At 34.8% G+C, this 23,892-nt stretch overlaps 3 protein-coding genes and 1 long non-coding RNA gene across 19 annotated transcripts in view; 2 read left to right on the plus strand and 2 right to left on the minus strand.

Annotated features, from left to right (window-relative positions):
• Positions 1 to 231: 231 nt before the first annotated feature.
• On the minus strand, positions 232 to 4,552 carry Atac3 (Ada2a-containing complex component 3). 7 transcript variants are annotated; one of them, XM_076532048.1, is made up of 9 exons: positions 4,397 to 4,551; positions 3,897 to 3,999; positions 3,661 to 3,819; positions 3,397 to 3,594; positions 2,863 to 3,214; positions 2,510 to 2,785; positions 2,158 to 2,435; positions 1,806 to 2,070; positions 232 to 487 (listed from the first exon to the last, which is right to left on the minus strand). In XM_076532048.1, exons 2-8 carry the CDS (start codon positions 3,957 to 3,959, stop codon positions 1,816 to 1,818), a joined length of 1,581 nt encoding a protein of 526 aa, XP_076388163.1. In that variant the 5' UTR covers positions 3,960 to 3,999; positions 4,397 to 4,551; the 3' UTR covers positions 232 to 487; positions 1,806 to 1,815. The 7 variants fall into 7 exon arrangements, with proteins under 7 accessions (XP_076388163.1, XP_076388167.1, XP_076388134.1 ...); XM_076532052.1 differs by having other exon boundaries at positions 232 to 2,070; positions 2,158 to 2,390; positions 4,397 to 4,552; XM_076532019.1 differs by having other exon boundaries at positions 232 to 2,070.
• Positions 4,553 to 4,823: 271 nt separating this feature from the next.
• On the plus strand, positions 4,824 to 11,950 carry LOC143264551 (uncharacterized). 2 transcript variants are annotated; one of them, XR_013038299.1, is made up of 6 exons: positions 4,824 to 5,220; positions 5,297 to 5,650; positions 5,727 to 5,821; positions 5,908 to 6,353; positions 6,430 to 11,793; positions 11,858 to 11,950. It is a non-coding gene; the product is annotated as an uncharacterized LOC143264551 (long non-coding RNA). The 2 variants fall into 2 exon arrangements; XR_013038300.1 differs by lacking the exon at positions 11,858 to 11,950 and having other exon boundaries at positions 5,007 to 5,220; positions 6,430 to 6,519; positions 6,630 to 6,760.
• LOC100877217 (dynein regulatory complex protein 9) lies at positions 6,784 to 11,781 on the minus strand. Its single transcript, XM_076532062.1, has 6 exons — positions 11,525 to 11,781; positions 9,456 to 9,554; positions 8,990 to 9,230; positions 8,690 to 8,896; positions 7,452 to 7,583; positions 6,784 to 6,984 (listed from the first exon to the last, which is right to left on the minus strand). Exons 1-6 carry the CDS (start codon positions 11,779 to 11,781, stop codon positions 6,784 to 6,786), a joined length of 1,137 nt encoding a protein of 378 aa, XP_076388177.1.
• Positions 11,951 to 15,078: 3,128 nt separating the features above from the next.
• nAChRa3 (nicotinic acetylcholine receptor alpha3 subunit) overlaps positions 15,079 to 23,892 on the plus strand; it is a 135,788-nt gene continuing 126,974 nt past the window's right edge. For 6 of the 9 annotated variants that reach the window (XR_013038259.1, XR_013038253.1, XR_013038251.1 and 3 more), the window contains exon 1: positions 15,080 to 15,441. The gene's annotated coding sequence lies outside the window, so the exon portion shown is untranslated. Of the gene's footprint in view, positions 15,442 to 23,892 lie in introns of all 9 variants that reach the window. The other 3 variants (XM_076531999.1, XM_076532009.1, XM_076532011.1) reach the window with 2 other exon arrangements.

Consider the following 23,892-nt stretch of genomic DNA (forward strand, 5'->3'; position numbering starts at 1 on the left):
ACAGATCGATAAGCAAAGTTTTTAAAATATGAAACTTCGGGATAGACGGTGCTGCCACAAGGTCTTTCAAATCGATAGCGCGGGAGACGTCTTCGCAGAGTTATGGATTGTGTTTATATTCCGAATAGTTGTGAAAAATTTGATGTTCAATACACTGTATTAAAAAATCATATTAACTACCACTAAACTTACAGCTGCTTAGTATTAAATGAATCAATAAATTACAAATAATTCGTGAAATATAAAATGTTTATTTCTGAATGAAAATTCGTAACTTTGCGTCAACAACTTCTATTATCATATGTATAAACGTTTATATTTACAATATATAATATTAAAAAGATCTTAATAGTATGTAACTTGTTGTCCATAATATTTGACACCGTTCAATCCACCTTTTATGCTTTATACACTGTCGTTTTGTACCTGAGTAAACTACTTTCTTTTTTCTTTTGTCTTCTGTACATGATTCCATTTGTCACGTGTTCTTAAAATTAAAAGTTTTAATTGTTGGGACTGTATATATGTATATAGCACCACGTAGACCACGTCAAATAAAAAATTGTTTGTATTTTTGAAACAGACATTTCAGCTGAACTCACGTATTCGTTTCATAGATTATTAAAAAAATATTTGGAATGAAATTGTCTTGTCTGTATGAAAATGTACAAAGAGACGATATAGTTATTCAAACAACGCAATATTTATCCTTTAAGTAAATTTTATTTCGTATCACTAAAAAGTTTATTTGATTAATAAATTATTTGCTTTCCACATTTTGTGCTCTAAATATATTGTTCATAAAAAATATTTCTTTCATTGATTCAACAGCAAAAATTGTTTGTTGCCAGAGCATATCTAATTTTGAATCATTTTTTAGTTTACAGGAAATATACATTATAAACTCCTATTTATCAAATATTATCAATGTGATGTTCTATAAAATACAAGTACTTAAGAAATAGCTGTTCATTGTTTACAGTTTTATTCCTGAAATTTATTTTTTATTTTTTTTTCATAATTTTAGTTATGTACGGGTGTTTTGTAATTACAATGTGATGTTATGGTATATATAAAAATTCACTATATACAAAATAGATCATGTATAATTTAAAAACATGTTTTTCTGAACTATTATTCATTTTATAATAGCAGACAATATTGATATTGTCTAACAATATGCGTACAATATGAAAATTCTATATTGTTACAAAAGTAAATGAAATACTGTTTACTGATGGTAGTGTATAACATAAAAGCAGCTAAAAAATAATAAATATTAAACTCGTGTAGTATGTTTACATAATTTAATTAACTTGACACGGAAGATTGTTTGGAAAATAGCGATACTGTATGAAAAAGAAGTGATTTATTATACTGTATTATGAAACATTATGTGGAAAGCAAATTGATGCTTTACGTATTTACATTTGTTCGAAAAGAATATGTTTACTGCATAAATTAAATTCATTTTTATGTACGGTACGTAGCTTTTTAAAAAGCATACGCACATTAAATAACATAGGATTGTGTCCTATCAATTTTGTTATAAAAATTAAGAATATTAGTAATCAACGAATCATGTAGACACGTAAAAGTACGCAAAGATTTATAAAGTAAACAAACGGTAATGAGAGTTCCTGTAAGTACTATTACAATGTCTTGTAATGAGATATTGAAAGAAAAAAAAAATATAAAAATACAATTTTCAATAGAGCTTTATAAAGCTGAAAATTGTATACGTAAGAAATTTCGTAGAAAAAGCATAGCTATTCATTAAATGAAGCTTAACACAAGATGCATACTTATACAAAATTACTTAGATGCTCTTTGCGCTGTAATGTTTTTAAGTTGTTGTTTATATATTTCAGCTTCCTCTTCCTTCTTTTGAAGCCGCTTTCGGTACTCAGCGGCTTGTCTTCGCGCTTCTGCCAATTGTCTATTCAACACTGCAATATCCATAACGGGTTCATTATTATCTGTAGTATCATCTTCAGTAATTTCTTCTATTCCATCATCCAACTGCAAAATTATTGACTCTGTCATCTTCGGAGAATTAATGATTTTATTCTGTAAAAGCCATATAATATTAATGTATTTAATACCGTAAATAAATAGGTACTTGTTAATATTTTTACTTGACATATAACTTTTTACCTCTGATGCAGAAATTATGTTTTTGGACTGTGTGAGCGTTGACACGGACGAAGTATTAGAAATAGATGAGATGTATAATTTTCCAGCCTTATTATCCACAGAAGACCTTTTCAATATATTGGGCCCTCTAGATGGAAGCGTAGGCGTATTGTGATTTAAAATTTGATCTGCTCTTATTGCTATCACTTTTCTTGGAGGTCCTTTCTTTCCAGTCACATGAAGTCGTTTCATTCCTATCGAAGTATTTCTTGTTAAGTTTAGAGCAAGTTTACCAGCTTCTATAACAATTAATTAATTGTTATAATAACTTGTACGTAAATCGTGAAGTTTATTTTTTGCAAGTATTTCATACCAGTTAAAACGACCGTTCTTCCACTTTCCATAGCATTTTCCACTATTGACGAATCATTATCTACAGGTATCATCGTAATTCCATGAGCTTCTAGTAACCTAAATTGTTTGTTTATTCCTCCAACAGTTGTGACATCTTTACGTTTTTTATTGTTGTTAACATTACTCGTATCAGTGACTTCTTCTATGTTTTCAATTTCTTTTTCTTGGGCAACTTCAGCATTTGGTCCAACATGAATTTGTTGAAAAATCATTCGTGGCTTTTTCCCCATTTGTACTAAACATTTATGAAAAATGAATAACGCAGATCCATATTTTTACTTATATTATAATACAAGAAGCAAGCACACATACCTTGTGTAATTTTTCTTCTTTGTTGTGTTTCTTGTTCCGGTAATTCAAACTTTTGTTCTGCTTCTTCCCTTTCAGATTCTAATTGTATTAAATTATGAGTTGCTACTTCAAGTTCTGCAGAATTTACTTGATTTTGTTGATGAGCCCTGGCACCTACAATCTCTCTTTCTTGTTGCAATATATCTACCAAATCTAATCTATCATGTTCCAATGCAAGACTGATTGGTGTTTTGTCAAATTTACTAGTGGCATTTGCATCTGCTCCATGCTCTAACAAGACATGCATTACTTCAACATGCTCTCGTTCCACTGCCCAGTGTAAAGGTGTCATTTTTAACTGTAAACATATTTCCTATTGAATATGTTATACAAGAATATTCTTTATACAAACAGAAAGGATAATTGTAACAGAAGTACACACTTTTAACATTATATAGAACCATGAAAATATTTCAACCATATCAATAATATTTTGGTTTTTATAAAACATTAAAAGTGCTTACTTCTTATACAGTAATTCTATATAATAATTACCATATCTCTACTATCAACGTCTGCTCCATAATTAAGAAGTAATTGTGCCATCTGATGATGGCCTTCATATGCAGCCATATGTAAAGGTGTTCTATCTACTTTTGTTCTTGCGTCTCTTGAAATTCCTGCCCTAAGTAAAACCTCTGCAGTTTCTGTATGATTATTTTGTGCAGCAAAATGTAACGCACTTGTACCCAGCTAATAAAAAGAAATTGTTATATAATTGTTTTAATAACCGTGTAGATGAATTATTAAAATATGTACCCAGTCAGTAGTAAAGGGTGCACCTCTACACATAAGGTCACGGACACTATCTGTATCTCCATACTTTGCGCTAAACAGTAACTGTTTTCCTAATTCCACTATCGATAAGGCATCTTGAGATCTTGCGCGATGAGAAACATCGCAGGAAAGAATTTCAACCTACAAAATATCTATAGATTAAATAACACACTTTAAAACACAGCGATGCATATTACACTTTCATGAATGGTACATACAGGAATGAGAGTGTCCGAATCCAGACCCTCAATATCATTGGTGCAAATACTTTCAGCTTGCATTTTTGTGTAACTAATTCAATCCTCTTCCTTCTGGTGTACACTAAAATCAAATGATCCATAACAATTGATATCATTTGGACTTTTGTTAAAGGAAAAAGGGCTAGCTGTGACCATTCCATTATTTCACTTTGTGTAATTCAGCACTGTCGTTCGACCTTGAGTTGCCGGGAACGAAAGTAGGTCGCAAAATGAAAATTTGACTTTAATTCGACGGAATTAACGCTATTTACTCGTTTTTGCCTACTTGTCCAACAGCGTGGCTTGTATATTTTTCAAAATTTTCTTCTGTACAGGATGTTTTTATTTTGCCATTTCAGATTGTGAGGAACTTCCTGTTCCTGTTCATTAAACGGAAGTCCCATGCCATAGGCCCCGTGTTTTGTGCTCAAAAGCGATTCGAATCGATCGAAAATAGCATTGAAGGAAGATATACTTACGACCATTACATTATTCTTGCTTTTTCGATATTTTTCCCGCAGTTTTCCAACGCACACTCAGTTTGAGGAATTCTTCCTCCCCACAGCCTTCTCGATTTACTGTCTTGGTAAAGTTTCATGAAAATGGCGACACCTTGGCGCCATTCCTAATGCAATTTTATCATTGTTATATATAACTTTTAGCGTTAATATGAGCTTATTTAGTAAATTAAGGTATTTATTGGCTCGAATTATTTAGTTCTTTTCGATATTTCGATCCTTTTTATTGATAATAATAACAAAGAATTATCAAACATGTTAAATAACCTAACGACGTTTAGCGCCACGCCGTGGTACATGCGGAAAGTATCTTGTATTAAATAGGTTAGGTACGAATTAAATTCGTGTAAGACTAGGTTAGACGAAATTTTCTTACAACATTTCAAATATTTAAAGAAAAAGGTTGTAAAGATTGTTAAGCATATTATTAACTATTAAACGACTAAATTATAGTTGATAATTAAATGTATTTTATTAAAGACACAAATTTTAATTGTTAATTGAATAATTTCCTAATTGAGACTGAAGTTTAATTTTTAGTTTAAATGCACTTTTTATTTACATGCGTGTGTCAAGTTGTGAATCATTTTTAATACATAAAATAATTTAGACTATAATACTTTTTAAGTAAATGTATATTTTATTCAATTTTTATTTGTTTATAAGCTCATTTGATTTGCTTGTGATAAGAAATTTTGTAAAAATTTCAGAAAGTAATAATTATGTGTCAATAGGTTAACAGGATTTATTTTCGATGTGTAAGAACATGTATGGTATTGAATTATGTACAATCATTTTCTATTTCCTTTCTTTTTTAATTTGTACTGTTTTGTTACTCTCTCTTTCTAACTCTTGTTTCAGTTTGAGTCTACGTTCTTTCTTCTTGTTCATGTTCTGGTTTTTTCCCCTTCGCTTCGTCTCATAGTTGACCCAGAATTCTAGAGATAACGGAGCAGCAAGGTGCAACAACAATGAATCTTTGTATATGTACCTTTACTACAGGGATGTTATGGAAAAGAATGTGTGATAGAGAATGCGCGGTATAGATACGAGTGAAGGATAATTGATAGTTATCGATTGTTGGTTATGGTTTGTCATCATAACAGATAATAATGGATTCAATTGTTGGCTATTTTGTTTATTCTTGATATATCAATACGCATTTAATTCAGCATCGTCTAAAAATTGATATATAGAGATTTAATTTGGATAATGGTAATTTTATATAGTTTACAATATATCATTTTAAAAAATTTTAAAATTAAAAAATTTTAATCTTCCAAATTTCAAGGTTGCAAAATCGGAAATAATACGAAGTTTCTAGAGGTTAAAAAAAATTCCAAAGTGTTCAAATCTTGAAGTTCGTACCACAGTGTGTTATTTTGTGTAAGTACACATGTTCAATTTTTCATGTTTAGAAAGGAAGTTACAAACAAGTATACGTGTATGCAAATAATTATTTTTTATTCAAGTACATTACAATGCACAGTTCATAAAGCTGGGTCAGAAAGCATCGCATACATTAGAAACTATAGTATCGAGTGCGTGCACTGCCACATCGCGTTAACCATTCCTTATGCCTTATATCGTAATCTAAGGAGGTGGCTGGCCGTACGGTTACGGCGGTAAGCTTGCATGCTTTCAAACAGAGTAGGTTAGAGAGTTCGTGAATTTCTTATGAAGGAAAATGCACGGTTGCTTGTTATCGACGGTGATGACTGAAACTTAGTCGCAAAAGAGTAACAAGTGTCATTGCGAACTTGCGGAACTTCCTGTTGTTAAATATTTGGAGAATTTTCCATTTTGAAATATGGATTATACAGGGTGTCCCATTTTAACCCGCCAAAACTCCTACTATTCTAGAAAATGTTTCAAAATTTCTTATAACTTGAGGGACTAATTGGAACATACATTAGAGGTAAATTATAATTTACATTAGACATTAATTAACAAAATAAAATATATTGTATATTAATTTTAATTTTTTATTTCAGATGGAAAAGAATTATTAATTAATATATTGAAATAAGCTATAAGCCAGCAATGTGATAGTGCAAACTCTACCAAGCATTTTTAGTGAAAAAGTAACAAATAAAAAATAGTATAATTAACAATAATTGTTACAGAAAAAAAGTTTCTATATATTATGATAAATTTAATATATTGCCCTCTTCTATATAATTTTATCTTACAGATCTCGGATTTTTTTGTTCCTTTGACATTTTGAATCTTTCACCAAGAAATGCATTCTTGTAATTCACACGAAGGTAACTAGCAGGAAGAATAAACATTATTTCATTCAACAGCTGTGCTAGTGGAAGTATTAAGAAGCAAGTGAAACAGAAAAGTTATTTCTTCGGCTTAGTTTGACGCTTTTTCCTTTTTTCTTCAGGCCGATACGGCCCTAATTTCCGGCGTACCATAACACCTCGCCACCAAGCTTGAATCTTGACAGTGCTTTTTCGCATTAGTTCTTCCCGTTCCTTTTGTCTTCTCAGCTCCTCTTTCTCCGCTAAACACATATCAATAAACTCTTGATTACGACGATACTGTAACAAAATTGATTTAATTATTTCTCCAGAAAAAGCTGTAAATTATTTTACATTCACGAAACTTCACGTAAATTAAGATAGTCACAATCAGGTTCTTGACACGAGTTATCGATTTCCTAGCAGAATTTCCGCATTGCACGTAGATTCTATACTTACAGGAGCAAATTATTAAGCCTGATTTCCAATAGAATTAACACGACCGACATGCACTAAATATTTAACTAAACGAAATCCGCGATGTCACAAAATACTCTCGCGAGAGATATCCTTATTAAATATTCAAATTTATTTGCCTGAATAATTCTTACTTATTTTATTCGCTTTTTCATCGAACAAACTAAATAAAACAAGAATCTACTGTTTGACGAATTAATGTGACAAAGAGAAATTCGATTAAACGTGACGAAAATAAATATTGAAATAGCAGAGGAAGGTTTCATCTTTGGGGAGAAAAATCGATGTACCTCTTCTTTAAGTTCCTCTAACTCCTTTTGCCGTGATTCTATCTCAATACGTAACTGCCAAATCTCTTTCTCGTACATTTCTTTTTCACGGATGTATCGCTCCTTCCATTCCCTCGCTTGCTTTTTGAATGACTGCCGATTTGGGTGTTGAAGATATTTATTAAAGAGATGTTCTCGAATTTACTTGTTATATGTTCATTAGTTATAGTTACAGGTTCACAAGTTCTTAAATTACGTATCTTTAATTTGTCAAACTTTTTAAATTTGAAAATTTTTAAATTCTCAAATTTTCAAATTCCAAATTTCCCAATTCCAACATCCTCAAATTCCAAATTCCCCAATTCCCACATTCCCAATTCCAAATTCCCCAATTCCAAATTTCCTAATTCCAAATTCCCCAATTCCAAAATTCCCCAATTCCAAATTCCCCAATTCCAAATTCCCCAATTCCAAATTTCCTAATTCCAAATTCCCCAATTCCAAATTCCCCAATTCCCACAATCCCTAATTCCCACATTCCCCAATTCCCACATTCCCCAATTCCCACATTCCCCAATTTCCACATTCCCCAATTCCCATATTCCCCAATTCCCACATTCCCCAATTCCAAAATCCCCCAATTCCAAATTCCCCAATTCCAAAATTCCCCAATTCCAAAATTCCCCAATTCCAAAATCTCCCAATTCCAAAATCCTCCAATTCCAAAATCCCCCAATTCCAAAATCCCCCAATTCCAAAATCCCCCAATTCCAAAATCCCCCAATTCCAAAATCTCCCAATTCCAAAATCCTCCAATTCCAAAATCCCCCAATTCCAAAATTCCCCAAATTTCAAATTTCCCAATTTCAACATCCCCAAATTCCAAAATTTCCAAATCCTAAAATCCCCAAATTCCCATCTCACAAAACTCCGTATATTCCCAAATTTCTTAGATCCCCAAATTCCCTAGAATCCCAAATTCCCAGTCCCCATATTCCCTAGATTCCCAAATTCCAAAAATTCCCTAGATTCCCAAATTCTCTGGAAACCTAAATTCCCCAAATTCCAAAAATTCCCTAGATTCCCAAATTCTCTAGAATCCCAAATTCCAAAAATTCCCCAGATTACCAAATTCCCAAATTTCTAATTTTCCAAATTTCTCTACATGAAAATTTGAAACTTGGCAATATAAAGAGAGCCTTGTCTACCCAGAAAATTTCTCAGATCCTACTTCTTCCGAAAATTACATAAATATTTACCGCCGTTTCCCAAGTTAAAAATTTCGTCAGTTCCCTGTGCACACGCTCCTCATTCTTCTCCTGTACACTGTAATCATTTAACATTTTCTCCAATTGTTTTATCTCCATATCACAGCGCAGCTGGTTTTGCTCGTATCTTGCCTTCTCCCAAGCAGCAAGGTATTCTTGCTCCGCGTGCGAAATTATCTTTAGCCTCTCTGTATTTCTCTGTTATTTCAAACGCAAAATTACCGCTACCAAGTAAGCAGGCTCGTGTTTCAACGAAATTAGACGTATCCTTTAAAAACAGGAAGACGATACCTGTTTCTCAGAAAGTTCGTACATCATACGTCTCTTATTTTCCTCGTTGGCGATTTTTTCATCGGCGATTAATTTTTGCAGCTCGGTTACTGTTTTCTTGAGTTTCTCTTCCTGTTCGAGTAAATTTTCCTCCTCTTTTTTACGCCGGGTAATCTCTTCGATCTCTTTCGTCAAGAATTCGAAAGTTCCGTGCTCGCGAATTTCTTCTTTCAAGTCCTCCATAACTTTCCTTATGTACAAACTGCAACGTTATTGATTCGAATAAAAAATTAATAATAATTATATAAGAGAGAATACACGTTTTATTGATTACGATGACTATGAAATTGTCGAGCATGTTTTGAACAAATTTTTTTTTATACATGTTTGATCGAATTAAAAAAATAATTAGTTGTTTATGGAACAAGAGACGAAACAAATTGTTTGCTACAAATGTTTATTGATCATCAAGACGTATTATTCTAACCTGTCTTCGTAAAGTTTCTCAGAGGTAGCCTGTTCCTCCGCATCTTCTGCTTTTATAACTTCGTCGAAATTGTCTTGTACATCTGACCTTAAAAAGTTGCTGAAACATGTATAAATGTATAAGAAATTTCCTGACAAGTATAATATAGTTTATATAACTTTCTGTCTGTATAAGTTTATTATAATTTATACTTTAAGGGTGTATATTCATGTATACATATACATTTATGCATATCCAGGGTTGTGATATAAAAATATTCTTTCTTAGTTAATTCTTGCTGTAACACTTTTAACAAATGAATTTTTTAATTAGTAGATAGACGGTGAGGTTCTCTATTCTTACTGGAATACTTTTAACAAATGAATTTTTTAATTAATAGATAGACGGTGAGGTACTCTATTCTTACTGGAATACTTTTAACAAATGAATTTGTTAATTAGTAGATACACGGTGAGGTTCTCTATTCTTACTGGAATACTTTTAACAAATGAATTTTTTAATTAATAGATAGACGGTGAGGTTCTCTATTCTTACTGGAATACTTTTAACAAATGAATTTTTTAATTAATAGATAGACGGTGAGGTACTCTATTCTTGCTCGAATACTTTTAACAAATGAATTTGTTAATTAATAGATAGACGGTGAGGTTCTCTATTCTTGCTCTAATACTTTTAACAAATGAATTTGTTAATTAATAGATAGACGGTGAGGTACTCTATTCTTACTGGAATACATTTTACAAATAAATCTGTTAATTAGCAGATACGTTAAGGGTCGAATACGAGATACTAATCGTGAAACTAGTGTATCAGGTGTTATTATTAACCCTCTACTACTTGATATTCATGCGCTGCACCGATACACAGGTTGCATCGACAACGTTAAGCATATAGTTCTCGAAACTATTAACCCTTAACCCTATGTCGAGTGTGACTTAACTCTCTTAGATCTTAGAAATAATTCAGACATAAATGTATTAATTGAATATGTATATTTTCATCGGAGGAAAAAGATATTTGTCACATTCTTCCTCTGTTGCAATACATTTAACTCTTCATCTATTTTGTGAATGAAGGAGTTGGTAATAGAAATTAACACTAAACCTACCGACATATGTACTTAATTTGAAATTAAAAATGAAGTTAAAAAATAAATGAACAAACGACAAAACATAAAATAGTACACACATTAATTCTTTATCTCGATAAAGATTAATGCTGATTTTAAGGAGTATACTTCAACAAAATGTGTACCTTATAATCAGAAACTTGTGGAGCGGTTATTTAACCGGTTTGATAGTTTTAGTGTTAAGGAGTGTAAAGGGTTAATATCGTCAAAAGACGTCATCTAATATAAAAATCCTTCCACGTTTTGCTTTAAGTTCTCCATAAATTTATAATAGTATTTACCCTGCTCGACATTGCATATTCTTCGAAAGAAAATTCAGTAGTTAACCCTTTAATTCCACCAGCGTATATTGACTTAATTCGAAATGAAAAAATGGACAAATGACAAAATATAAAATAGTACACTCATTAATTCTTTATCTTGATGAAGATCAATGCACTTCTACATCATTTTTACAAATTGTGTAATTTATAATAAGGAACTTGTGATCGGTCATTTGATCCGTTTGGTAGTCTTAAAGAGTGGTAGTCCTAAAGAGTGGTAGTGTTAAAAGAGTGGTAGTCTTAAAGAGTGGTAGTCCTAAAGAGTGGTAGTCCTAAAGAGTGGTAGTCTTAAAGAGTGGTAGTCCTAAAGAGTGGTAGAGTTAAAAGAGTGGTAGTCTTAAAGAGTGGTAGTCCTAAAGAGTGGTAGTCTTAAAGAGTGGTAGTCCTAAAAAATGGTAGTGTTAAAAGAGTGGTAGTCTTAAAGAGTGGTAGTCCTAAAAAATGGTAGTGTTAAAAGAGTGGTAGTCTTAAAGAGTAGTTGTCTTAAAGAGTAGTAGTCCTAAAAAATGGTAATCTTAAAGAGTGCTAGTATTAAAAGCGGCAATATAAGAAGAGTATCCCACATCAGAAATTTGAAAGTAATGAAATTCCTATAGACGTATCGACGAGCAACGTACTTGGAATCGAAGGAAATGCAGTTAACAGGAATATCGTTATCCTGTCTGGTCGGCTTTTTCAGCGTGCTATGGTAAATGGCTAACGCATTTGTATACTCCTCGAGCATCGATAGAATTGTCACACGTTTCGACGGGGAGAACCGTGAAGAAACGGCTTCATTTGCCGCGAATGCAGCCATTGAGTGCTCAGGCTTTTTATGCCTCCACAGCTTTCGTGCTTCTTCCGCTGCGGTTTTTACTTTATACATCGAGTTCATTCATGCGGTTGTGTCAGTAATTACGTATTCGCTGCTACAAATATCGTCTTCTTACAAATTTTGCGTATCTTTTCAGGTAGGCTGTGTTTCGCGGCTCTTCGATAAGCATCTATTAACGTTTAAAGAGGACATTTTTCAGACTGTAACATAGTTTTTTGGAAACAAACTGGAGGCATCTGAAATTTTTATGCAATTTATATTAACAAGAATTTTATACTAAATTATATTTCATATTTCTAAAGTATGTCATAACTAATATGACATATGACTAGTATAATTAATAAATAGTATGTTGTAAGTATGTATAACTTTTGTATTTTCACAAACAAAAATACACCTTGCATTATCTAAAAAATTGTCTGTCTTTTTTAAACATATTTTGTGCATCATTTTTAATTTTCTTCAAGCAAACATTTCATATAGAACAGAATGTATTTTGTTATCTCTTCAGAAATGTTAAAATGTGAAGCTTGAATAGAAATAAAATACGAAGATCTCCAAACTTCAACATTTTTGATATTTACTAATTTACCCAGATAAACTATCGCCAGCTTTCCTTATATCTCCATCTTCATCAAAAGAAGATAAGCTCAGTACTCTTCTATTTTCTCTTCACTCCGTTTTCCCTATGAGCCTACAATAACACCCATGTAATATATTTCTTTCCTCTCATTATCCCCATTCCTTTTTCATTCTACCAGTTAATTAAGAAACAGTCCTTTTCCTTTGACGACTCGCCAATTGTTCGCAGGATGTTTTTACATCTTAGAACAGTTCACGTTTCATTTATATGCAAATCGAGCCATCAGAGAGATTCCTGCTCTCAGCATCCTTACCTTTATTTCTTAACGAAACATATTGTTACTACTTACTCTCGTCTCACTTAAATATAAGTTTACTACATTTCAAACACAGTGTTTGCAAAAGTTAATTATGGCTGGACTCTGATTGAACTGGACTGTATGAAGGTTCGTGGAGTTTTAAAACGTGGGACGGTTTGATCTATCGGCGCACGTTGCCCCTGGAAACGGACGTCGATGCTTTCATGTATGTTTATATTTACATAAATTTCTGGGTTAAAATTTTCCATTTGGGAGTTTGGGAATTTGGGGATCTGGGGATTTTGGAATTTGAGGATGTTGGAATTGGGGATTTTGGAATTTGGGGAATGTGGGAATTAGGGAGTGTGGAATTGGGGATTTTGGAATTTGGGGAATTTGGAATTTGGAGATTTTGGAATTTGGGGAATGTGGAATTGGGGATTTTGGAATTGGGGAATTTGGAACTGGGGAATGTGGAAATTGGGAAATGTGGGAATTGGGGAATTTGGAATTTGGAGATTTTGGAATTTGGGGAATGTGGAATTGGGGAATTTGGAACTGGGGAATGTGGGAATTGGGAAATATGGGAATTGGGGAATGTGAGAATTGGGGAATGTGGGAATTGGGGAATGTGGGAATTGGGGAATGTGGGAATTGGGGAATGTGGAATTGGGGAGTGTGGAATTGAGGAATTTGGAATTTGGGGATTTTGGAATTGGAAAATTTGGAATTTGGAATTTGGAATTTGGAAAATTTGGAATTGGAAAATTTGGAATTAGGAAATTTGAAATTTGGAAACTTAGAAATTTGAGAATTTGAAAATTAAGAAATTTCTCACCAAAAAAGATCCATAAACCCTTCTTCCAAATTCACCGCCCAGCAAAGTCTCGTAGATTAAAACATTTGAGCCATCTCGTGACCATCGGCAATAATTCATTTCCTGTAAAAAAAACTTTCGAGTGGCAATAGAAAAAGGAATTGATAGAGAAGGTCAAGTGAAAAGCTATTAAATAGTCACCAACATTATGGAGAGCATCCCATGTTGAAGCCCGATCGAAGAATTCATTGGGAAAGATATGCTGTGGATACTCGACAACTTTCCTCCTTCATCCTGGTCGCCGATTGTCTCTCTCGCCTAGTTGGTCGACGAGAAAAGAAAGGCCCACCGAGCACGTACCGTTCTGATTGGAAAACTTTTTCCTACCTCAGACTTTAATCGAATCTGCATCGTCTATGGGTTACCGTTGCAGTGATTTCATATCGATTCTCTTCCTACGTTCACGCGTTTACAAATTGTAGTCGATAGAAATCATCTTTCCCTGGCAAGTCTCTGAAAATTTTGGTAATTTATTAATTTGTGTAAAAATTTATATTAATATCTTTTATATAAAAATTGGTACCATTGCAAGCTCTAATTCTCACAGTTTTTGTTCCATTTTATTTCAAAATTTTTTATAGCTTTCTGTATAGCATTTCTATAGTATGTTTGTCTTAATCCGTGAAAGACTACTATGAAAGAATATAAACTGACTACAATGGGCCTTTGTTTCTTCTTTGACTGTTCAAAGTTTGTTCCTTTATCCGTTGAATATAAAAGATGTAACAAATCTGAAAAATTTCTTTAGTATACTTTCCATGCTAAATACGTATGTTCTTCTGAAATTACCTTCTTATAAGAATGCGAATAATAAGTTTACTTTTCGACCTATGAAGCATGGTACACAAAGTTGATCCATACTTTACAAAAATATTCTTCGTTAAAATTTAAAATGCATTGCGCGCTGCTATGGCGCGCGCTGAACTCAAACAATACTTAATTTGCATTCTCGTTGCTGTAAGAAGCTAAGATGATATCCTTTCTTGAGTCCTCCGCAGATTTAATTTACGATAACTCGATCATTTTCAGAAATCAATTGTGTACTTTCTGCTTGAAATGAAAGACAACTAAAACGAATAAAAAAATTTATTACGATTATATTAAAATTTATTATCAGACTACATTAGTTTAGTCACATGGCTCTAAATGCTACTATATTAAAATTAACACATCGTTTACCTTAAAAAACAGCTCTTGAAACTGCAGTCAACTGCACAGATCTCGATACGTTATAAGAGCGCAACAAATATGCGTGAAAGACCGTGCGAAAGGGAACTCGATGAGCGGGCCATATATGTTAATAAGAATTATATATTGAGACATCGGTGTACCAAAATTTAACTCGAATTAGAGGTCCATTCGAACGTTGAAACTTCCAGAGCCAGTAGTCGTCTTAAGCTGAAAGTTTGACAAACGTGGTGGGCAGAGTTTGACAAAGGTGACAGAAACATGTCGGGAACATTATAGCGAAGATCTAACGTGCTTTCGAAAAGTTTAGCGATGCACGAGTATTCTGTGTCTCGTTCGGAAAGCTTGGAAACAGGTGCGGGTTGCGAGGCGTGCGCATGCGCAGAGTCGAGGCGGCGTCGCGCGTGCGCAGTGGCGCGATAAATGTGGCGCGGCGCGAGGGCGGTGTCGGTGGAGGAAGCAGGGAAACGTTTTCTACCCTTTGCTCGTCGTCGTCGTTGCCGTTGTCATCGTTTGTCGTTTCGCTGTGCACGCTCGCGACGAACGGGGTTCAGTGAGTGCTAATTTCGCGGTCGTCGAGGTCGATATGCGTTCGCGTTGCATTCTTACTCGGTCGTAACGTTTTTTTACATTCGCGTATGAAACCTCGAGCTGTCGACCTGTCAAGAGGCATCCTCGATCACGGTGGAATCAAAGGTTATAACCTGTCATCGTCGCCATCGTCATCGGCGTCGTCGACGTCGTCGTCGTCATTCTCGATCAGCTGTTTCGCGGGTGAGTAACAATACTATTTCTTTTTCTCTCGCGGAATTCGTGCACGTCAAAAAGCGTTCGCATTAAAGATAACCTAGTTGCGACTTTGTGGAACGCCCTCGTGTTTATGCCGCGAAAATGCGAGGCGTTTGAAATAGCGGGTAAAAGAAAGGTCTGGTGAAACGGCCTGTCGATAAGTCGCGTATTAGAATAATTTTTTCAACCGTTTCTTTGTGAAAGCGATTCGTTCGGCGTGAATGAGAGGAATTATCGATCTATCGGTGTTCTCGATACCTTTGCTGATTTAGGAATCCCAAGGGGAATTCCATGCCTATCAAGATTAACCCAGTTACGAATCTTCGAGCCGTTCTTCTCTAAATACATCGGTGTTTGATGCGCGTGTAAGACGAAAAGGACAGTTTTCAAGATAGACTTAAGTAGTCTCGCAGTTTACGGTCACTCGTGTGGCGCTTAAATCTACCTAATTTAGCAACCGAGGATAACAGTCCTCGCTGAGCCGACTCTCGGCGTGCACGGCGTAAAGGGCAAATTACGTAAATATTCCTATTGCGCTTTCTACTCCCGTTTCGCGGGCAAATACCGAGCTTAAGCGTTTCTTGCACAGCTTTACGAACCTCTGGAGTTGCATGTGCATGTCCTGAATTTCCTCGGGGTTAACCTAGTTACGAAAACGTTCGAAAGTTTAGAAGACATCTGGTATCATTCGTGTATACATCGTAGCTTCGTGTGCACGCTGCTTTTTTTATATTAGTCGATTCATAACATCGACACTTGAACTTAATTAACGACATTAATTAGGTTGTTGATACTTCGAGTACTCTTTACTCAGAAAGACCGAACGGGGATCGATATTTTTTTAAATTATCGTTCTATTTTTGTCGTGTTTTTACTTAAATAATCTTCACGTCGAAGAGGATTAATGTCATCGTAATTGTTTGTTGTTTTTTTCGGATTGGTACTTGTTTCGCCGCGTTTACCGATCATACGAGTTTTGCGCGGGAAATACCTTTGTTTTCGCCACGTTTCTAATTAACGACGGACTCGCGACTGAGCGGTTAGTTTACACACGGGTCAGGTACGGCCATTGCCGCGTATTAAGTGCACCATTATTAAACGCGCAGCCACGCTCGACTTAAAAGGATTATTTTACGCGGTTGAAATTACTTTTTCTCTCTGTATCGTTTGCCCGTTTATTCAAACGCTTTCGTGCTGTATTTTTGCGTGTCCTCGAACGGTTTTCATAAAAAACAAGCTTTTCTTTGCGCGATAAAGAAAATGAATTTCTATTAAAATTCGGACATAAGCATGACGAATGGATGAAACCGCTTTATCGTTTTAAACTATAGAACTGATTTCTTATTTTCATAAATCCTATGGTATTTTTATAATATTTTTTACGTTCCCCTAAAATTAATATCATCTCACATCTTTAATGTATGATATTACTTTTTACGTTATACGTTAGTTTAATTTAATTTCATATAGGAAATGGAAAATGTCGCTTGTACGAAATGCCAGTAGCGAACTTGTTAACATTAAAATAATGAATAAACAATAAAAAGAATTTTTAATTTAATCAACGTATCGAGTGTTGTGTGGGTTATTGATGGTCAACCGTGGTATCAGTAAAAGCACTTAAATCAAATAAATCATGATGTTCGTAAAATTCTCTACTTTTAAATATATGATGTATACGTTTATTATATTTAAACATGGGAGACAAGGACAGGGTATACAAATACAGTATTTGTAATATATTGCAATTTTTATAAAACGACTTGCAATCAGTTTATTGATCATTTGGAAAAGATATAATAAACGATGATTAAAATATGAGATTGGTATCATTCTTATATTGCTACGTTTTGGATGTCTATGTATATTGCCGCGCAATAGATTGCCATGTACGATGTATATTTCTACATCGTCACGCATTATATCGCCACGTGTTATAACATGCGTTGTACGATGTATTGATGGGTCGTTAAGATGCTTCATGCTATATCGCCTTGATGTATATTGCATTGTGATATATTGTCTCTCACTATATTACCGTGCGTTACATATTACTTCTGGTAATATTGCTGCACGTTACATGGTATCTCTTCTTATATCGCCGTATGTTACATGTTGTCTCTTGCTATATCGCCGTATGTTACATGTTGTCTCTTGCTATATCGTCATATCTTACATGTTGACTCTTATTATATCGCCATATCTTATATGTTGTCTCTCGCTATATCGCCGTATGTTACATATTGTCTCTCGCTATGTCGCCATATCTTATATGTTGTCTCTAGCTATATCGCCATATCTTATATGTTGTCTCTAGCTATATCGCCATATCTTTTATGTTGTCCCTCGCTATATCGCCAGATCCTATATGTTGTCTCTCGCTATATCGCCATATCCTATATATTGTCTCTCGCTATATCGCCATATCTCACACGTTGCCTCTCGCTATATCGCCATAACCTATATATTGTCTCTCGCTATATCGCCATATCCTATATATTGTCTCTCGCTATATCGCCATATCTCACACGTTGCCTCTCGCTATATCGCCATAACCTATATATTGTCTCTCGCTATATCGCCATATCTCACACATTGCCTCTCGCTATATCGCCATATCTCACACGTTGCCTCTCGCTATATCGCCATATCTCACACGTTGCCTCTCGCTATATCGCCACATCCTATATGTTGTCTCTCGCTATATCGCCATATCTTACATGTTGTCTCTCGCTATATCGCCGCACACTGCATATTACTTCGCGGTATACCACATTACTTTATAGACAAGTATTGCATTGCCTCGCATTATATCGCCACGCATTACGCGACAATACAATGCATTTTTAAATGCTTATAAGGAAACCACTGCAATATAACAAGCGAAAATGTGTTTAATTTAGTATAACGTCAAGTTGAAGAATTTACCGTATAGCCTTGCGACGATATAGTAACTAAATGTGTACGGTATTCAACGTGGCGTTGAACGTGTTAATTAGTAATTAATTTCTGTCCAAATGAAATAATTAACAATTACTGTCACCGGCCGTCGATTCGAATAAGATAAATAGATAAACGTGATTCGTTAAAACGATGGGAAGCGCGGGTTTTCCCGAGCACGTGAATTTAAACCGTGCTCGCAACGCTTGCAAGTTTCCACCGGTGAAATCGTGGCTCATTCGTTCCGTGGAATTTTGTAATTGCTCGAATCGCAACGAACCTTTCGACTGCACGGAGATTATTCGAGCGTCGACGATTAAATGTTGTTTCATAAAGTAGGATCGAAAGACTAGAGTTCCTCGGTAATTACTCGGTTTAATACGATTATAAATATCGGTGATGGCCTGATTGGTCTAAATTGGCCACGTGACGCCGGCTGTAATTCCGATTCCCTAGACGACGCTGGCGATGATTGGTTAAACGTCATTGCCGGATTTATGACTGGAATTACTACTGAACAGAGCGGAGCGGTTATCATTCTCGCAATCGGTTGTTTATTACCGCAGCCCTCGAGTGGTGTTTTGTTCGATTACTGCACGGATCGAGCTATAATTTTTGTCTCAACGAGTCGTTCGAAATAAATCAGTTAGCGAACATATCATCACGGAGAAATAAAATTTCGTTTCGAGTAGTTCGAAGTACAACAGTAGCTATACTCGAACGGAATAAACGAAGTTCAAGTTTCGCCGGTTCGATTTATTCGAGAAATTGAATCGATAAACTCGAAGGAATCGACGACACTTAATACGTATAATCAAAGAGTTGTTCTAACTCCGTTTAGTATTGTTTTGTTGCTCGTTACGACCGAGCTAATCTAACCCAGTTCCTTTATCCGTTCCGTGCTCATTTTTATTTCAGCGACAACCTATTTAGCGAAAGTCTTTTAATTCCTTTTTTCTTGCAGACACAATTTGTGTCACGCGCAATTAACTTCTTTGGGCCATCAACTTTCTTTAATGCCGCTCGTTTCTACGGGACGTCGAGAAATTATTGGTTATATATTTTTGCATGACTCTTACCTAAGGACGTTAACGTTCCTTTACCTTTTACCTTCGTGCAACGTCCTTTTAATGAATTTTTACTCGATTTTATAGCAATCTGCGTATCAGGGAAACATTTATGGACCGGTGCATTTTCAAATTTTAAATTTGACTCAAATTTTTCGAATTATCAAATTTTATACATTTTACATTTTACTTCCTTAAATTTTCATAAGCAGCAATTTTCTAAATTTTTGGTGGTTCAGATTTACACACCCCTAGTTTCCTATTTCTTCAAGACACTATCTTCGTTTTCTAGCTTTCGAAATTTTCAAATGTTCAAGTTTTCACATTCACAAGTTTCGAAATCTTTCCAGATCTAAGCTTGTACATTGGTAGGTTTGTAAATTGAAAAATCGATCGAATTCCTATTTCTTGGAGACTCCATCTTTGCAACTTTCTAGCTCTCGAAATTCCATAATGTTCAAATTTCCACGTTCCCAAACTTCGAAGTCTCTCAAGATCTAAGCTTGTACATTGCCAGGTTCGTAAATTAAAAAATTGATGGAGTTCCTATTTCTTGAAGACTCCATCTTCGCAACTTTCCAACTCTCGAAATTCCCTAACGTTCAAATTTTCACATACTCAAATCTCGAAATCTTTCAAGATTTAAGGGGGGCAATACCTTTAGAATCTTAAAAAATTACAAAATTTTTTTTCTATAAAATGTTAGTGTGACATCTTAAAAATATTGTCTCAAAATTTTCAAGTGAAATACGAAGCCCTTTTGAAGTTATGGCCGATTAGCGCCGCGGGTATACACGCGTTCAGTGCGGAGGACTGAAACTTTAAACGCGTTTTTCTCAAAACTACGTTCTTAAAATTGCCGTGGCTGATAACTCAAAAACTAGTTTATCAATCGCGCTCAAATTTTTTGCACTTATCCATGACAATACTATCTAACATATGAACCTGAATGTATGAAATAAATTGAACATTAAAGTCCTTTTTATTGCAAAACATTGCAAAAATTTTCAATAAAATTCAAAGTTTTTCTTTAAAAGCGCGCCATTTCTTCAATTTTACATATTTTGCACATTTCTCAGGTTCATCTACTAACTGTGAATGTTAGTTTTCGAAACATTGTCTGCAAACTTGCTTCGGACCAATATATCTTCCGCTAGAACCCACGTCGATTCACGAGACGCGCCAAAACACTTCCAGAAAGGATTGTCATAATTCCGGCATTTTGAAATATTTTGCAAAACAGAAAATATTCTGTAACAGGCAATAGTTATAATAAATTATACCTGAAATTTCGAAAATGCAAAACAAAGGTGTCCTATACAAAAAAATTCACAAATATCAGCTTATTTTTATCTGTCTAAAGGTATTGCCCCTTAAACTTGTACATTGGTAGGCTCGTAAATTAAAAAATTGATCGAGTTCCTATTTCTTGAAGACTCTATCTAAATTTGTATATTAGAAGATTCGTAAATTAAAAAATTGATCGAGTTCCTATTTCTTGAAGACTCTATCTAAATTTGTATATTAGAAGATTCGTAAATTAGAAAATTGTTCGAGTTCCTATTTCTTGAAGACTCTATCTGAATTTGTACATTAGAAGGTTCGTAAATTAGAAAATTGTTCGAGTTCCTATTTCTTGAAGACTCTATTTGAACTTGTACATTAGAAGATTCGTAAATTAAAAAATTGATCGAGTTCCTATTTCTTGAAGACTCTATTTGAATTTGTACATTAGAATGTTCGTAAATTAAAAAATTGATCGACTTCCTATTTCTTGAAGACTCTATCTGAACTTGTACATTAGAATTTTTTAACTGATTCTATAATATGACATGTGTGATATATAAACATAGTGAAACAAACAACAGTGGAAATTATTAGTAGAGAAATAATGAAACCTTAACTTTTTAACTAAGTTTTAAAGTTGCTGTTTGCAAATTACCTTCGAGTGCAAAGGGTTAAAAAATTATTCTAATGCTTTCTGAGCAATATTCGTAAGAAACCGTATTTGGCGAGTGTACAATGATCAGAACGTACAGTAAAGAAAATCTCGGTCTGTGTGTAATTTTTCGAAGTTGCTAGTTCGCAGAGATTAAAGTCGAGCAGTCGGTGCCCGTTGGCAAGCCGATATTAGCTGAATTCCGAAATAAAAGGGTGAAGTAGTTTTCAGAGCGGTCGGCTCGTTTCGCTCTGTCGTCGGAGCTTTAAACGCGATAATTAAAGTTTTTCTTTGATCCTCGGTCGTCGCAGTGGACTCCGTTCCCCGGTTACCTGCAAGCACCGCATATATTTTCGTATTGCGCTAACAGCCTACTTAACTATTCCGAGAGCGTAGGAACACGAACGAGAAACGGTTTCACGCGAGCCAGCGCCGAAGACTCCTGGCTAACGAACACCGGAAGCATCGCCAGGACTGCGACTTCCGGGATTCGGAAGTGGAAACTCCATGAAATCGGATGTGGAGTTGCGTACCTGCTTCCTCCTGCGCGTACAAATTTTCCACTTCGTTTTCCCCGTATGATCTTCTGTTTCCTGCGACGATTCGTCAGCGCGTTAATTACCGGATAATAATTCGGACTTGCGATTAATTCGGTTCCCTCGTTAACGGATAAAAATATGGGAGACGAAAGTAATTTTTAACGAGTGTATAGCACTTCCAATTACTTTAAAACGTTAATTTAATAGAACAATATTTAAATATTTTATTCAATCTTTTTAAACACGTTTTTACTATTCAAAGGATGGCAAAAGTCTGGTAACAAAACAATTAAACATTAACGGCATTTATACATTTCCAACAATCATTCGTCTCCACTTGCAACACCTTCATTCACTCCATTCACACTTCAAAGAATTATAATAAATATATAACGGGTCTTACAAATAATATTAAACCAATATATGCCTACAAGTGCTAATTGTTAGGTTGTGCTAAAGGAGTTGCCGTAACATTGTACTGACAATGTTACATAAATTAAATTTTAATAAACAAGTGGAAGATTAGGAAATATAGAAAGCGAAGAGGGAGGATTTGATGACACGAAAGTACCATAAGGCACTTATAAGGCATCGATTTAAAGCTGGGAGTTTAACTAATACAAAGTACAATTACGACAAATACAAAGTAATACAATTTCTAATACAAAGTGAATTTTCTTCTGTCAAACGAATGGTAGATGGAATGAATCGCGTTCGTATGCGGACACGGTAGAAAGTGTATCTCCAGCATGCGTTTCTTAACGAAAACTTGTTCGGATCGTTGCTGAAGCAAAAGCTGAACGATAGACTAGAGATTTCATGAGAGGAGAAAGAGGGTAGAGATCGAAACCATGTGCTTCGTATACTTGTACGAACGCATGAAACTTGGAAAGAATGCTGTCCAATTTCTGGACACAAAGGAACTAAAAACGGTATCGTCTCGTTCTCTTTTTTCACTTCTGACAACGTGGATTTTAGACTTTGGATCTTGAGATTACCATAGAACACAGTAATCAACAAATATATTCATGGCTTTGGAATTAGGATATGTAAGAGGGGTACCGAAAAGTAATCAAAATTTTGCTGGCAAGAAACATTTATTTATTAAAGAAATCTTAAATTCTAATTAACAAAATAACTTCCATCACTTTCTAACGCCTTTTGTCAGCGTAAAGGCAATTGTTTGATTCCTTTTTTAAAAGAGTCTTTTCATAGAAAAACTTTAAAGTCATCGAAGAAATTTTGATCACTTTTCGGTACCCCTAATATAATCATATTAGTGTCTACGAATAAAAGTCCCTAAGGACATGTTAGAAACTTTTTCGAAAAGAGATGCGTTCCCAATTAAGGTGCTGGGGTAAGTGCCGAGAGGTCAAACTCAGTCCTCTTACCAAAGGCATCCCTGCCTACGTACCACGTGACCAGATCCTCCAGGAACAACGTCCCATTCGACTAAGCAATTCAATAACAAACTATCTATCCTTTTCTACAATTTCAGGAACTAACAAAACACACAGCCCTGCGACATCTGATGACCATACGACTCCAAGTCAATAGCCATCATCTATCGCCGCACTTGCACTCTCATAAACCACCTTTCGCTTAGACCTCACGCAGGCTATCCCTATCATAAATCGTTCGAAGGCAAAATAGCACAGGCTAATTGCCCTCAACGACCCTCCAAAATACGTTGGCGCTAACAGACATCTACATGTAGGAATATCGTAAGTGATAAGGATATTTGTTTGCACTGGTAAAATTTGGAATAGCCGATTTTCCAAATCCGCGAACATGCGCTGCATGAAATATCGTTTGGCCTGTTTGTTCGCGACACGCGGAAATCGAACAATACGACGACGATAAAAATTTGAGGGGTGCAGTATTAAAAATCGATCGATCCGAAAAAGTTGGGTCATCGTACTCGGTGTTGTTCGCGCGATAAGAATTGCGA

The sequence above is a fragment of the Megachile rotundata genome, chromosome 1 (assembly GCF_050947335.1).
Source record: "Megachile rotundata isolate GNS110a chromosome 1, iyMegRotu1, whole genome shotgun sequence".
NCBI lineage: Eukaryota > Metazoa > Arthropoda > Insecta > Hymenoptera > Megachilidae > Megachile > Megachile rotundata.